This window comes from Tursiops truncatus, chromosome 7 (assembly GCF_011762595.2).
Source record: "Tursiops truncatus isolate mTurTru1 chromosome 7, mTurTru1.mat.Y, whole genome shotgun sequence".
Lineage (NCBI taxonomy): Eukaryota > Metazoa > Chordata > Mammalia > Artiodactyla > Delphinidae > Tursiops > Tursiops truncatus.
The window spans coordinates 108,941,322-108,957,548 of record NC_047040.1 but is presented as its reverse complement, the minus strand read 5'-3'; the positions used below and the strand labels follow the sequence as shown (position 1 = coordinate 108,957,548).

The window sequence follows — 16,227 nt, the reverse complement described above, 5'->3', positions numbered from 1 at the left end:
GTTGCTGAACATAATATAATCAACCTAAGTACTGAATGCCAACAAGCTGGTCTGAAGAAAATATAAGCTTTGTATCAATTGGTATGAGAAAAAAATACAGATTTTGTCACTGATAAGTTTTACAGCCCTGGGGTAGGTGCTGATTTTTCCATATGTGAAATGGAGATAATGCCTACTTTGCATGGCTCTTGTAAATACTGCACTGGCGAAACACAGAAAGTAAAGCACCTAGCTCAGGGCCTGGCCCATAACTCTCCCTCACCCTCTTCTAAATAACTTTATTACTTTTTATGATCATCAGAGTAATAACTTACCGAAAAAACATTCAGGAAAAAAATATAAGTTGAAAATGGAGATGCACACAATAATAGCATATTCAAGAAATAAGTATTGATAACATTTTAGCTCATCATTCTTCCATATTTTAAAATATATATATCTACATACACAAAAGTGGTACTATATTATTTGGTAACCTGATTTTTCATTTAATAATATAAACATTTTGTTGGATAATAAGTATAGGGGTACATCAATATTTTCAATGACTGCATAATATTATATTTATGGATACATCATAATCTATTTCACTATTACAATCAACATCACGGTAAACAACTTAGAAAAGCATTTCCGCTTTCCCCACCCCTCCTAACTTGATTTCTAACCAAGGAAGATCTTGAACTAAATCATGAGACTGAAAAAATGCTCTAATCTGTTGAATTGAGGACTAAATTCCAAGAATGCTAAAATATATTTGAATATATTCATGAATATATCTGAACTGGAATCAAGCCTATACATTCTCTCATCGAACCAAACAACTCTATCAAATTATATCTTTTGGTACGTCTCAATACTAACTCTGAATACATATAATACAGGCCATTTGTTTCCTGTGATGTGTCAACATTGTCACAAAATATGTCCAGGGATCCTCGGTTCTGTGGACTGGGATGATCGCCATGATCAAAGAGCCCACAGGTGAGCTCCACAGGGCTGACGATGGCGTCTTGGCTGCAGGTCTGGGTCACGCTTGAGAGCTGTGGCTGTCATGCACGACCAAGGTGGAGCAGCCCTGGCACTAACAAAAATCTTAGGCAAGCAAGGTCACTCTGAGAACCCTAATAGTTTTAGCATCAATCTTCTGGCAGCCCCACAACTACCTTATTGCCCTAAATTCAACCAGGACAGACCCAGAGCCATCTCTGGTTGGTAAAAGGCCAAGTCTTCTACGCATAGTCTGGCAACTACATAGTCCACAAGGACTCCCAGGGCCTCCCACGAAGCCTCCACAGAGACAGGGAGTGGTCCAAGGGACACCACACCAAACCTATGCCTATGACACAGTGGCTTCAAATCAGGGGGTACCTCCTGGCCTGCATCAGGGAAGTGTTTCCTAGGCTAAAACAAGGGGCATCACTCAACAACCAATGAGGTGGAAGGAAACCTCTTTATCTGTAGCCCCAGTTTGGGTGAGATGAAAAAAGATTCCTTTCCGTATCACACGAAACTTGGCAAAGAGACTACTTTCACAGCTATCAAAGTCAACGCTTCACTAAGAGTGCTTGTTGAACTCTGCAGCATCATGGGGTATGAAATAGATGAAGAAATAAAACAGAAGAACTTTAAAACTCTATATCCTCAAACGATGCATCAAAGAACACTATCAAGAGAGTGAAAAGTCAACCCATGGAGTGGGAAAAAAACACCTGCATATCATATAGCTATAAGGATTGATATCCAGAATACAAATGAACTCCTACAACTCAACAACAACAAAACAAATAATTAAAAATGAGCAAAGGACTTGCACAGATATTTTCCCACAGATATACAAATAGTCAATAAGCACACAAAAAGATGCTCAACATCACTAATCATTAGGGAAGTACCAATCAAACCACAAGGAGATACCACTTCACACCCATTGGAATGGGTATTACCAAAAGAACAGAAAATAGTAAGTGCTGGTGAGGAAGTGGAGAAATTAGAACCCTTACGCATTTCTGATGGGAAAGTAAAATGGTGCAGCCTCTGTGGAAAAAGGTATAATGATTCCTCAAAAACTAAACATAACCATACATCCTCCAGCTACACATTCATTTGATATTTAATGCAGAAACCATGTGAATATGACTATGAGCTTCAGTTACACAGCAGGTACACAGACCAGTCAAATATTGATTTTTTTCCCATTGAGGTATAACTCATTAAAATATATAGACTAATAATAACATTGAAAGAATTAAAATAACAATAAAGAACCAACAATAACCAACTCATCATCACTTTTGGAATATGTAAGAAAAAAACCTCATTATTCCATACTAGTAAATAAAGAAAAAGAAACATTTAACTTGTCTTTTTTTTTCCTGAACAAAATAAAACTGAAAGGTAATTAAAGAGATAATGAGCGAAAGTATTTCTTTACATAAGTATTCTGAGGAAATAAATAAAATCACCTCTCTACTTCTGCATATGTTTGAAATTTTCCACAATCAAAAGTTACAAAAAAAAAAATCAAAATGGAGAGAACTAATCCAGTTCTTTAAACAGCTGGCTACAAAATAAATTAACTCATTTCAACAGAAGTATAAATAAACACCTGAATTGAAGAACATTATTATATTTTAAAGCTGGAGATAAAAGCATCTTGGAATAGGTAGCATGAGGAAAGTCCAATTGATACAGCCCCTGCGACATGAACTGATTCATTTCTTCTATGGCAAAACTTACACATCTTCTTCTACCCGAAGCTGTTGAATATGAGATTTGATTTTCTGTCCTGAAGTTTTTAAGATGATATTTTCTAGGAGGTGGAAATCGTCTTGATTAAAGAGTTCACTGTCCTCCAGTGGCCCAATGATCTGTGAAGAAGAGCAGGGTGGTCAGTGCTGGAATCAGCGGGCTGCAGAGAAGTCCTTGGTTGTCCTCAGGCTACCTTACAAACCAGATCACTTTACAGACCCGAAACACGTTTACATCTAAGTCAAATCAATGAAAAAAGTGAAAATAAAACCCGAATCAACTCATACAGTTATTCACTTATCAATTCCTCAACTACACAGAGTGTATGTAGACTTGAATACTTTACAGTAAGCAAACTCTGAAATAAAATAGCAGTATCATTTTCATTAATTCTCACTGAATATAATTAAGAAAGCCCAAATAGAAACGTAGTGGTAGATATCGGAGATTTCACCCTAAGGGCTAAGAGTTTAAAGTTTGGTATGTCCGCCAGAGTCTCATTTCCGTGGCTGCAGATATTTGTGAAATAGTCCAAGCATAAACCGACTGCACAAACCATAAACATGGTCCCCACACGGGACGAATACTTGATGAATCACAGGTCTTACGGATTTGGGTTCTGAGAACCACCACACTCTCACCACCTTACACAATGGCAGGACAAAATTAAACGGGAGGAAGGTTTCACATAAGGACGTTTATGTCAAAATGAGCAAACTTCCTTTGAAACAAGGGAGCAGAAATGACCATCAGCACTGCACAAGCCCTAATCACCTTTGGAGAAAGTGGCTCTGTCTGAAGAGTTTACTAGCTTCAGAGGAGAATGCTGCCAAGACTGTTCACTGATCTAATTTGAAGTCAACCTTGTCTCAGGACAAAGTTCTCACCCTTCCATTGCTGATCACTGCCCTCTGTCCCTTCTTCAGCTTCAGAACATCCCTGCAGTACATGGCATGAGACAAAATGAAATCCATTTTGGAAGACTCAAAGACCTCTTTAAAAAGACTGAAATCCATGCCCTAGGAAAGTAATTGTTATTAAGGAAAAGTAATTGTTATTAAGAAAACCATAAAAATGAATAATCATATAAATGTCATAAAATGCTCTTTTAGTGGAATGTAGTGACTAATTTTAATAATTAACACTACGATGTCTCCGTTCCCCACTCTCTCTCCCATTTTTTCCCAACCTCCCACTTATCAAGTAATGCTTATTTCCTTTTCCTGTTCCTTTATGTAATTGTTCAATTGGCAAACTATAATTCATGATACTTTTATTCTGCATTTTAAAATCTTACTAATTTCAAGAGTCTTTTTTTAACTGAAATATCAAGTACATTCATCATTTTATAAGAAATCTTAAAACTACAAAATAGTCCAAAGTATGTAACATAAATTAATAAAATGGGCTTATGTTGGAAATACATCAAGAGCACATGAGCCTCTAACTCATTAAGTAGCTTCAACCTCTATAAACAAATATTTTTCTTTGTTCTACAAACAAATCAAATATTATCTGTCTTTTAAAAACTTACAAAACCAATGGCTTTGTGCTTAAAACATATATAAGCTTATATCATGCACATCTTGAAGCCTAGCAAGTTTAAAAGTAATAAGGGGAATATGGCAGAATTGTTATTTCTTGGTAAGACCCTTCCAATTAAAAAAAAAAAATCATCTGAGCTCAGAACTAAAATCACAAATCCTGATCATCAACAGGAACAGGACACATCAGCCCATGGGAATGGACTTCTGAAATAACAATACAAGGCAGCCTCGTGCCACACACAGACTTACGCCAACGGAGAACTCCCCAATGTCAGCTCCTGCAGCCAGCGCCTCTGCAGTCTCCTCCTTGGCCATTTTTGTGATGAAGTTCTTAGCAGAGTTGGAGGTCTGTGTTTGGAGAGCTGCCCAGATTGCTCTGGAGACCTGAGTTTTCTCATAACTTATATCTTCACTAGGATTATTGATCATGCTTACTCTAACATTGTTACTGGATTTCTATTTACAAAAAGGGAAATAAGAGTTATATGGTAGATGCCTTGAATTTAAAAAGCAGCATTAACATCAGTCATATCCCGTAAGTAGCAAGTAACACTTAAGTCTTTGGTAGTTCTCCTCTGCATACAGAGTAAAATTAAAATGCTATAATCAGGCATTCAAACCCCTGCATGAACTGGCCCCCAGCCTACCTTTCCAACTTCATTTCTTACCATCCCTGTAAATACAGCATACATTACAGACCATCAGAGTCCTGTATTTCCCCAACACATTTTGCATTCTTCTAATGCATGTTATGCCTCACATTGGTATGTGAACCCCAGCTACACCCATCTTCATTTCCTTAAGTCCCAACCCTCTTGAAGGGCTCTGCTCAGACCCTTCATTCACATGGCCTTTCCAGTTCTACTAAAAATTAATCTCTTCTTGGGTCAAGAGTCAAGAATCCATGTGGGAGAAGATATCTGGGGCCCACAAAACCAAAGAAGGGCCATGAGCAACATAAATTCATACTTATGTGTATCTAAAAACATGTACAAGAGTATTCACTGCAGCATTCTTCTAGCCCCAATCTAAAAACAACCCAATTGTCCATCAAACAGACTAAACAAACAAAACTTTGTGGTACAGCCATATGACACAATACTGCACAATGAAAAAGAACTAACTACCACTACCTGTAACAACAGGGGTAAATCTCCAAAATGTTGAGTAAAGAAACCAAACACAAACAAGCACGTATTATAAGAGTCCATTTAACTAAAGTAAAAAGCAGGCACACCTAGGATGTGAGAAGAGGGACGGGGAGGGCTAGTGATGTGGCCACAAGCAGGGGCGTGCTTTTAGGACTTCGGTAATTGTTTCTGTACCTGCGTGGTGGTCACATGGGTGTGCTGACTCTGTGACACTACATCCTATTGATTTGTGCATGTCTTTTGAACCTATATTTTACTTCAATTACTCCCTCCCTGTTCTCCCACTTTTCACCACTTGAGCATTTGTCAGTTTGAGTTAGAGTGCATTATACGTGTATCGTCCTTCGCCTGGACTACTCCTGATACAACTGACCGCACCATCCAGTCTGTTCCCTTAGACAATAAAGGCACTCAGCACATCAGTGAAGCTGAAATCACCTGGATATTTCAGTAAGCCTCCTTGGGACACAGAGTGGCAAGGGGACACAGGAGGGGTGTGAAACTTGGATGAAGATCCAATCTGAAACCGCTCAGGAAAAGGAAATGTAACATCTCTCTCTCTGACGATGACAATCTCTAGAAGGGTTGATTATTTTTCAACCGTTCACCACTGCCCATTCACTCCACTTCTACAGTTTATACGCTGCACAACTTTCAGACGACCCATATGTGCATCCCTCTGCATGCCTACACCTACTTTTATTACACACGTGCTAATGTGCCTCTGTGGTATTTCTCCCATATCTGGACCTCTCTCAATATAAGGACCCTGTCTCTCCCATACAATATACAACACAAACTTTGCAGCATCTGCAGCAAGAACATGAACAGTCATACAATAAAAACTTGTCTATGATGACGATCTTATTATTTTTTCCTCTAAAAGAATCTATTCCTGGGACTTCCCTGGTGGTCCAGTGGTTAGGACTCTGTGCTTCCACTGCAGGGAGCCCGGGTTCAATCCCTGGTCAGGTAATTAAGATCCTGCCAGTTGCACAGCACAGCCGGAAAAAAAAAAAAATCTATTCCCTTACATAAAGCCAGAATATTGCAGTCTTCTCTGTTTTCTCACTAGCTGCCAGACCTCTGAAAAAACAATGCTTCTTTCCCTCAAGCACCAAAAAGCAGGATCCAGCCTCCCCACCAGAACATTATCAGCACACATACGCCCATGAAGATAACTGCAGCCTCAAACAAAGATACGGAATGAAGCCGTAGATACTTGCCTGATGTTTAATAGCATCATACAATAATTGCCTTCCAGGAGGGCTATCAAAATCCCCAACAATCCAAAAAGTTACTGGCCTAATAAAAGAATCATCTGTAGAAGAACAAAAACAACATATTGAGTGGGAGGGGAAAAAGCACATCCTATGTTTCAATATTGCTATTAAGCCAAGTAATTTCTGAAAACCATGCAAAAACTAAGAAAATGACAAGTTTAATAAGGATACAAAGCAAAAGTTTTGAAACTCTGATACTAGAATGAAAGCAGGGTAACCTTCCATGCGGCTTAGTTAAAAACTAAGAACATGCACTTATTAGTTCTATTTTGATTTGGGAATCTGTTAGCATGTAAAATGAAAGAGTCTTTGAACGTGTGGATAACATATTATAGTCTTTAATCATATTCGTTTATTAACTTTCTAAAATATAATTCTTGGCAAACATTTATACACAGAATTTATCTGCATTGATAAATTATCTGTTACCCACACGTTACAGAAACATCCCAATAAAGTGTCAATAAATTCTGAATTACAGTGGTGCCTGAAACCACATAAGATAATTAGTTAACAAAAGGAATAGAACATTCTGAAATTTAAAGTTACCATAGATTTCCTTGGAGGACATTCCTGGACAAAAGTAAAGGAAAAAGAGTAGAAGAAAAGAAAATGTCATTTCTCTAATTAATGCCAACTGTAAGAGTCAAATTTTAAATAATGCCCAACATCACCTATGCTTCTTTTCGCTCCTTAGTCCCATTAGGGTTACAGCACTGTTCCAAGACCTCTCAGAACCAATTTCTTTGAGGAAACAAATGGAGCAATTGCCTGTACTTAAACATATATCTGGGAAACCAGAAATTCTCTCTGGGAGAAGACCACAGTAGATAAAAATAGCTGCCTTAGGGACTTCCCTGGCGGTCCAGTGGTTAAGACTCTGCGCTCCCAATGCAGGGGGCACGGGTTTGATCCCTGGTCAGGGAACTAAGACCCCACATGCCACATGGTACAGCCAAAAAAAAAAAAAATAGCTGCCTTACGTGACAGTCAGTGCTCTGAAAGGGTAATAAGTGTGACCAGAGGGGAGAAGCACCCGTCTGCCGTTAAGAGGATATCATTTTACACAATTTTAATCTGAATAAATAACTCTGCATCAAAATCAGTTTAAAAACGTGCACAAGGATTTCTTGTACCAAGCTGATCTTACAAATGCTAAAAACAATTAACCCAATATTGTCATTGAAGAGACAAGTCAAACCAATTTTCAATCCGTTAACCCATTTTTACATCATAATTCTTTTTCCATTTTGAACCATGAAAAAATTTTTCTTTTTACCTTTAATGTCTATATAAAATTTATAAAGACAACATCTGAATTTTCAAATATATATAAAAAATTAAATTTTAAACAGATATCTTCTAGACTCAAATAATTATACAAAGTAATAAAAGAAATTATGGAATCTCTTTTCCAACAGACACTAAAAAAAACAAAGGAGAAACAAGTTGAATCCAAGGTAAGCCTAAAATGTATTACCTTTCTTGGTCAGATAATTCATACTATTGGCTATAGCAGCAGTCTTGCCTTGGGAATCCAAGACGGTAAATCTAGCATAATCATCCACAAAAAAGTTATCTGAAAGAAAAATTAAAGTAGATTTATAATTAATATGCCTAAATTCAATCTAATGTTAATATTCAATTGATAATCTCATTTGACCATAATACACATTTTAATAAAATGCATGAGCGAAATATATTGTTTCAAGTCTATTGAACAAGTTCACAACATGACCCACCCCATTAATCACATTTTAAGACACAAATAGAAAATGTACACATCTCACACATAACTCTCAGATATGTGTTTGTCAGTTTGATGGTTTAAATTTATTCTATTCCCACTCTTTTCACTTTACACCTACAGCACGATCTTTTAAAGAGACACTCTTAACTTCATCTCTCCTTTCCATAGTCCATCCCCATAGTAAACTCTTCCCTATCCTATTTGGGGGTAAAAGGGGATGAATGGGAGAGAAAATATTAAAAAAAAAGTCTTGTTTTAGTTATTTCACATCTACCAAAGTAACATTTTTAACCTTAACAGAAACAAAAGGTCATTTTCAGATATGTTTCTTTTCTGATTAGTGCCTATGGGCAATGCTCTTATTAATCATTTCCCCCTCAGATAACTCTTGCTAAAATTCCAGTTTCATCAAGTCATTCCCTTGCTCTCAATACTCTGTAATTTCTTCCTACCTACAAACTGGTCTCCAGCCTGGTATCATAAACCCCTTCTTTATCTCCAGCAATCTCCCCAGGCCTTTGCATTATTTACTCCCCAATACAAATGCCCCGTTTCTTGCAATGTCCTCCACCCTCCCATGTATTTGTCTGTCCACCCACTAACCCGTCTATCCTTTCACTCAACAAAGCACACCAAGGGCCTACTATCTGTTCAGTCAGTAGTCTAGCAAAGGTAAGCAATGGTAAATAAGACAGACACTGCCCATGACTTCATGTAGCAGAAGGGAGGAAGCACCATGGCCTTAAAACTGAGTTGCCAGACAGCAAAGGCCAAGAGCAGCATAGATGATGGAGCTATGACAACTGGGTTAGGAGGATGCCAGCTGCTCTTTCACTGGGAGCTCCAAAATGCTCACCAAGCAAACTGCATCCTTGCCACTGTGGAGTAGCATCATTTCACAGCTGAGGAATGTAACACTCAGTGGAGAACGATACCCAAACACAGAACTACTTTTATGGTCCTTATTCATGAGTACTGCAAAGGTAACTCTTTATAATTTAATTTAAAATGATGGAAACGACAAAAACTCAGGACAAAAATTCATAATACTGCTTGCCTTGCTCTACTAATACTTCTGGTAAAAGGCACTTTCTTACTACTTTCTTTTTCAAATATAAGCATACATGTGCATTTTTCCTCTGCCTATATTTAAACATTTTCTTCTGCCTGAAAGGAAAGGAATTTAGTTTCAAGTAGAATAGGGGTAGTTGCAATAAAGTAACAACCATAAACAGATCTATATATTCACTATATTCAACTACAACAACAAATACACTTGGTTTTGACTTCACCATTACACATATCCTTTCCTTCCCAGTGAGATTTCCTGAGCAAGTGGTAACTCTACTGTATTTCCAGCAGTTTGTTAAAGTGGCCTTAAGAGTCTCCAGGAAGGCAAAAGGAACAAATTGTACCTGGGCTTAACCTCTTAAAAAGGTATTCTTGGGCTTCCCTGGTGGCGCAGTGGTTGAGAGTCCGCCTGCCGATGGAGGGGACACAGGTTCATGCCCTGGTCCTGGAAGATCCCACATGCCGCGGAGCGGCTGGGCCCGTGAGCCATGGCTGCTGAGCCTGCGCGTCCGGAGCCTGTGCTCCGCAACGGGAGAGGCCACAACAGTGAGAGGCCCGCGTACCGCAAAAAAAAAAAAAAAGGTATTCTTGTGGAAACAACCTAAACACTCATCAACTGAGGCACAGATAAGCAAAGTGTGGCCTATCTATACAATGGAATATGAATCAGTCATAAAAAGGAATGAAGTCCTCCAGAACTGTCAGACAATGAAGTTATATTTATGTTTGTGATTTAAGATATTTATTATCTGAAAAAAAGAAAAAGGAATGAAGTTCTGAGACAGGCTACGACATGGATGAACCTTAAAAACTTTATGCTAAGTCAAAGAAGCCAGTCACAAAAAACGTCCAATTATATGAAATATCCAGAATAGAAAAATCCATAGAAACAGAAACTTAATTAGTGGTTGCTGAAGGACAGGAAAAGGGGGAAATGGAGAGTGACCATCATTTCTTTTGGGGGGGATGATAATGTTCTAAAGTTAGTGTGATGCTCACACAACTTTGAGAGTATACTAAAAACTGTGCACTTTACAACTGTACACTTTGGAAGGTTGAGTTTTATGGCATGGACACCAGGGGTCACCAATCCCCGGGCCATGGACCAATACCGGTCCATGGCCTGTTAGGAGATGGGCTGCACAACAGGAGGTGAGTGGTGGGTGAGCCAGCGAAGCTTCATCTGTATTTACAGCCACTCCCCATCGCTCGCATTACCGCCTGAGTTCCGCCTCCTGTCAGATCAGTGGTGGCATTAGATTCTCATAGGAGCACAAACCCTACTGTGAACTGCACACACGAGGGATCTAGGTAGCGCTCTCCTCATGAGAAACTAATGCTTGATGATCTGAGGTGGAACTGAGGCGGTGATGCTAGCGCTGGGGAGGGCTGCAAATACAGTATTATTAGCAGAGAGGTTTGACTTGCATGGAGACCATAAATCAACTGCTTGCAGACTCATATCGAAACCCTATCAGTGAGTGGCAAGTGACAATTAAGCTGCATCTGGTGGCAGGCTTTAAGTCAGAATCCGACACTTACTTTAGTCCATGCGTAGCCCAACCCACACCTGAGCCCCAAGCTCAGGGCTTCCACTGACTCTGCATTATGGTGAGCTGTATAATTATTTCATTATATATTACAATGTAATAATAATAGAAATAAAGTGCATAATAAATGTAATGCACCTGAATCATCCCGAAACCACCCCCCACACACCCTCGGTCCATGGAAAAACTGTCTTCCATGAAACTGGTCCCTGGTGCCAAAAAGGTTGAGGACCGCTGATGTACACTATTTCTCAATGAAGCTTTATTTGTTAAAAAGGCATTCTTAAGTTCTCGGAGTATAGCTACCTGAGATATTTGTCGACGTTATCACTGACTGACTGCATAATGAGAAAGAAGATAGCTGCTTAAGAGCTTCAGGACTGTAAGAAAGTCAACAATCTAGGTCCACTCTTACCATCTAATGCCTACATTTAGTTGGCATTTAAAAGGCACTGAATATCTTTCAAAGTTTACAAAGATTTATCCAGGAAGAATTTCTCTCCTTTTGGAGGAAACTCTTGTGAATTTAGAAGCTCATATAATGAACTCAAGGTGAAGGAAACTGTGTCACAACCTTGGGTTATCAGAAATTCTGAACATTACAATCCAATAAATGCAAAGATTCTGAAAGACAAATCAAAGAGGCCCCAAATTGTTCCCGAAATACTCCTTACTTGTTGCTGTTAAATCCAGGTATTCTCGCTCAGCTGTCAAAATCCTAGAGTTGATTCGGGGAACAACATTTGGCTGATTCATGATGTATTCTACCACATCTTGATCATGGGACAGTTCACCCTAGAGGGAAAAAAAAAAGAAAACAGGGTGTGGGTGAGATGCACGTTAAACAAATATGATCAATAATAATTTATTAGGACCTAAAAAATCATTAACTTTATAGTATCTTCTTATGTACTGATAATAGCTAAAAATAGAAGTTACCACGTTATAGGGTCCTGTCAGTGCCAAGCAAGGTACAGTATGTACGGTATCTCTAATCCATTCAACAATGTGAGGAAGATGTGGTATCTATTTAAGAAAGGTTATGAAGAACCTAGGGGTAAGACAGGTATAAAGACACAGACCTACTAGAGAATGGACTTGAGGATATGGGGAGGGGGAAGGGTAAGCCGTGACAAAGCGAGAGAGGCATGGACATATATACACTACCAAATGTAAAATAGATAGCTAGTGGGAAGCAGCCACATAGCACAGGGAGATCAGCTCGGTGCTTTGTGACCACCTAGAGGGGTGGGATAGGGAGGGTGGGAGGGAGGGAGACGCAAGAGGGAAGAGATACGGGAACATACGTATATGTATAACTGATTCACTTTGTTATAAAAAAAAAAAAAGAAAGCTTAAATAACTTACTCAAAGTCACAGAGCTAATGAGAAGTGAATATGAAATGCAAACCCATGTTTATTTGATCTCACCACAGAAACAAACAAGCTCTAGAAATTAGTTGAAGAGTTAATACAAGCAAAAATCCATCCTGAGATCTACTCAGTTAGCGTCTCTCTAAAGAAGAAAGCCAAATTAATTCTCTCAGGCGTTAATATACTTAAAAAAAAAAAATCACCCCAAGCCTTTTTCGATCTCAGGCATTTCAATCTCAAGTAATCCTACATTTCCAGAGTCACAATTACACTGGGGGAGAAGAAATCATTAACTAAAGAATTAATTAAAGAATCATTAATTCTTCCCTTTATACTTCTCATATTATAGAAATACTTGTACTGCATGAGGGTGATCTAATGTAAACGGCTGTGGAAACTTGCAAGTTTTTCACACTTAATATATTTCATACAAAACCATATTTCAACATGATTTTCAGGGGGAATAGATGTGAATCAAATATACACAATCAAATCTTAAATATTCCACTCAGGCATCTTCTGTGGCTACTTATCTCAAGAGCAATAACTCACAAATTCTCAAACTATAAGCCAATAATGAGCATATGTGCCAACCGCATAATTCAAAAGACTTACAAAGGTAATCGATGACTTGCTATAGATGTAAGCTCATGTATAAAACTTTGGTCTCTATTATAAGCCTGAACTGATTCCAATAAAAAGCCTAACTCAAGGAGGCAATCTGGCAAATCTATCAAAATTTTACATGTACATACCTTCTAATGCAGCTCACCTACACACACATACACACGCACACACAGTGGTTGTTTCCAGAAACAAAAGATGAATGGCAGGGGAACAGGAATGAATAAATGACAGTTTCTCTTCATTTATACCTCTATACACATTTTGAATCTCACACTATCTGCATATCATATGCTTTTATATATAGTGAATTTAGTGCAAAATTTTAAATGTACATTATTACCCTTTGACACAGTTCCAATAATTGGTATTTCTCAAAAAATTACAAAGTACAAAGATATACATATTAGAACATTCACTGACCATTATTTACAAAAGTGTACATCTACAAGCAACGTCCAACATTGAGGGATAAAATAAATGATTATTCATTCTTAAAAAGGAATAGCAGCAATCTAAAAGTTTTAAGACAGAGTTATGTTCAGAAATGCAGTGCTAAGATATATTCAATTAGAAAAGTAAGCTAAAAAGCTGAAAAATGCACATATAGATATATATAAATCAATATACAGAGACACACAAATATTTCTCTAGGGATGAGGGTAAGAACTTTCATTTTTACGTTATATAATTGAGTATTTCCCAAATTTAGTATTTTCTAAATATGTGTGGAAGCACATATAACTTTTGTCATAATATTTAAATTCTTATCTAGCCAAACCCATTCATTTCATGTTTCATTCCTGGAGCTCCATGAAGAACAAATTCCTTAACAAAACTACTGGGACCTATTCTTATTCATGAGGAGACATGCAACCGAATTCGGCCAATATTTTTTTGTGTGTGTCTAAATGCATTAACAGTCAGCACAAGAAACAGCTTCTTTCAAAAATACTGCTTGTTTTTTTTTTTTTAAACAAATGATGCTGGGAAAACTGGACATCCACATGCAAAAGAATAAAGTGAGACCATTACCTCACAGCACACACAAAAACTAACTCAAAGTATATCAAAGACATCAACATAAGAGCTAAACCATGAAACTTTTAGAAGAAAACATTAGGGAAAATCTTCATGACACTGAATTTGACTATGATTTTTATGATATGACACCAAAATCACAGGCAACAAAAAGAAAAAAGAGGTAAATAGGACTTCATCAAAAACTAATTTTAATACTTTAAAATTAACATTTAAAATATTATGACAAAAGTTATTTGTGCTTCTACACATATTTAGAAAATACTAAACTTTGTATATATAAATTGTATAAAGTAAAAATGAAAATTCTTCCCCTCATTCCAATCTCTAAAGAAATATTTCTGTGGTCTCCATGTATACTGATTTTTTTTTTTTTAATTTTTTGGCCACGCCATGCAGCATGCGGGATCTTAGTTCCCTGACCAAGGATCGAACCCATGCCCCCTGCAGTGGAAGCTCAGAGTCTTATCCACTGGACCCCCAGGGAAGTCCCATATTGATTTATACATAGGTATATGTGCATTTTTCAGCCTACCTTTCCAGTTGAATATACCTTAGCTCTGCATTTCTGAACATAACAACTCTATTCAATACTTTTAGAATGCTGCATAATATTCCTTTTTACAAATGAACAGTAACATTTATTTCATCCTCTAATGTTGGACGTTACTTGTAGAAACTTTCGTGAATCAAAGGACACCATCAAGAAAGTGAAAAGAGAACTGACAGAATGGAAGAAAATGTTTGCAAATCATATGTCTGATAAGGGATAAATATCCAAAATATATAAAGAACTCCTATACTTCAACATCAATTTAAAAAAAAACCCATTTTGAAAATGGGCAAAGGACCCAAACAGACATTTCTCCAAAGAAGATATACAAATGGCTAATAAGCACCTGAAAAGATGTTCAGTCTCATTAGTCCTTAGGGAAATGCAAATCAAAACCATAATGGGATACCACTTCACACCAACCAGAATGGCTATAATCAAAATGACAGAAACTAAGAGGTGTTGGTGAGGACGTGCTATGGAAAACAGTTTGGTGGTTCCTCAAAATGTTAAACACAAAATTACTGTATGATCCAGCAATTCCACTTCCAGGTATATATCAAAAAGAATTGAAAGCAAGGACTTGCAGATAATTGTACAATTGTACAACTGTATAATTGAACTAAATGTTCACAGCAGCATTATTCACAATAGCCAAAAGGGGGAAACAACCCAAATGTCCATCAGCATTTGAATGAATAAACCAAATGTGGTATATACATCATTTAATCTTAACAGGAAGGAAATTCTGATACATGCTGCAACATGTATGAACCTTAAAATAAGCAAAACACAAAAGTGACAAACACTGTATGATGCCACTTACATGAAATACCTGGAATAGGCAAACGCATAGACACAGAAAGTAGAATACTGGAATCGCAGTAGGGAAAGTTACCTTTATGACATTTAACTTGCCCTATTACTATCTACTTGTCCCCAGCTATGCAGGAACCTTGAAAACCAACAGCCCTGCAATAAAGGTGAAAACCAGCAGAAGAGGAAAGTCTAGCATTCTCTTTATTTGAGCGGAATCAGACCTTACTTGGTGCCAAGTGTCTTTTTCCTGGAGGTGTTTGTCAAAAACAATCAGGAGTAACTGTTTAATGTCTCAGTTGTTTGAGTGGTGACAGCAGTTGGGTTAACATAAAACTGGCTAAAAGGAACAGAAGAAAAAGCTAGGGAATGAGATGTCTATGAGGGATTTTGAAAAGTCCTCACATTCCTTGGAATCTAAAAGGCCACGTGCATGGTGGCCAGGGGTGTGTACACGCCCAGGAAAAATCTTTGAAGGCCCTAAACTCTTGGCCCTAATTAACCTTGACACTCGAGCAAGCAAGAGCTGAAGAGGCTAAGGCAGAGTTGTAAACCGCCTGGCTGAGAGCCAAAGTCACACTCCAGCATGTACACAGGCACACCTGGGAAAAACTGGGAGACTTTCTTGGATTCATGCATTTAAGAAAATCTCTGTTTATTCATTAGTCGACCAATAAGCTAACAAACAGAGACTTAAGAGGCTACATGCGATAAAG

General features: G+C 37.8%; 1 protein-coding gene across 2 annotated transcripts in view; it reads right to left on the bottom strand.

Moving 5' to 3' along the window:
• Nucleotides 1-16,227, bottom strand: part of UGGT1 (UDP-glucose glycoprotein glucosyltransferase 1) — a 123,734-nt gene that overhangs the window by 36,182 nt on the left and 71,325 nt on the right. The window contains exons 19-25 of one of the 2 annotated variants that reach the window (XM_019931819.3): nucleotides 11,778-11,898; nucleotides 8,213-8,311; nucleotides 7,282-7,305; nucleotides 6,676-6,770; nucleotides 4,548-4,754; nucleotides 3,639-3,770; nucleotides 2,740-2,870 (exon numbers count right to left, since the gene is read on the bottom strand). In XM_019931819.3, coding sequence (XP_019787378.1) covers nucleotides 2,740-2,870; nucleotides 3,639-3,770; nucleotides 4,548-4,754; nucleotides 6,676-6,770; nucleotides 7,282-7,305; nucleotides 8,213-8,311; nucleotides 11,778-11,898 — 809 coding nt within the window. The remainder of the gene's footprint in view (nucleotides 1-2,739; nucleotides 2,871-3,638; nucleotides 3,771-4,547; nucleotides 4,755-6,675; nucleotides 6,771-7,281; nucleotides 7,306-8,212; nucleotides 8,312-11,777; nucleotides 11,899-16,227) is intronic. The other variant, XM_019931820.3, reaches the window with a different exon arrangement.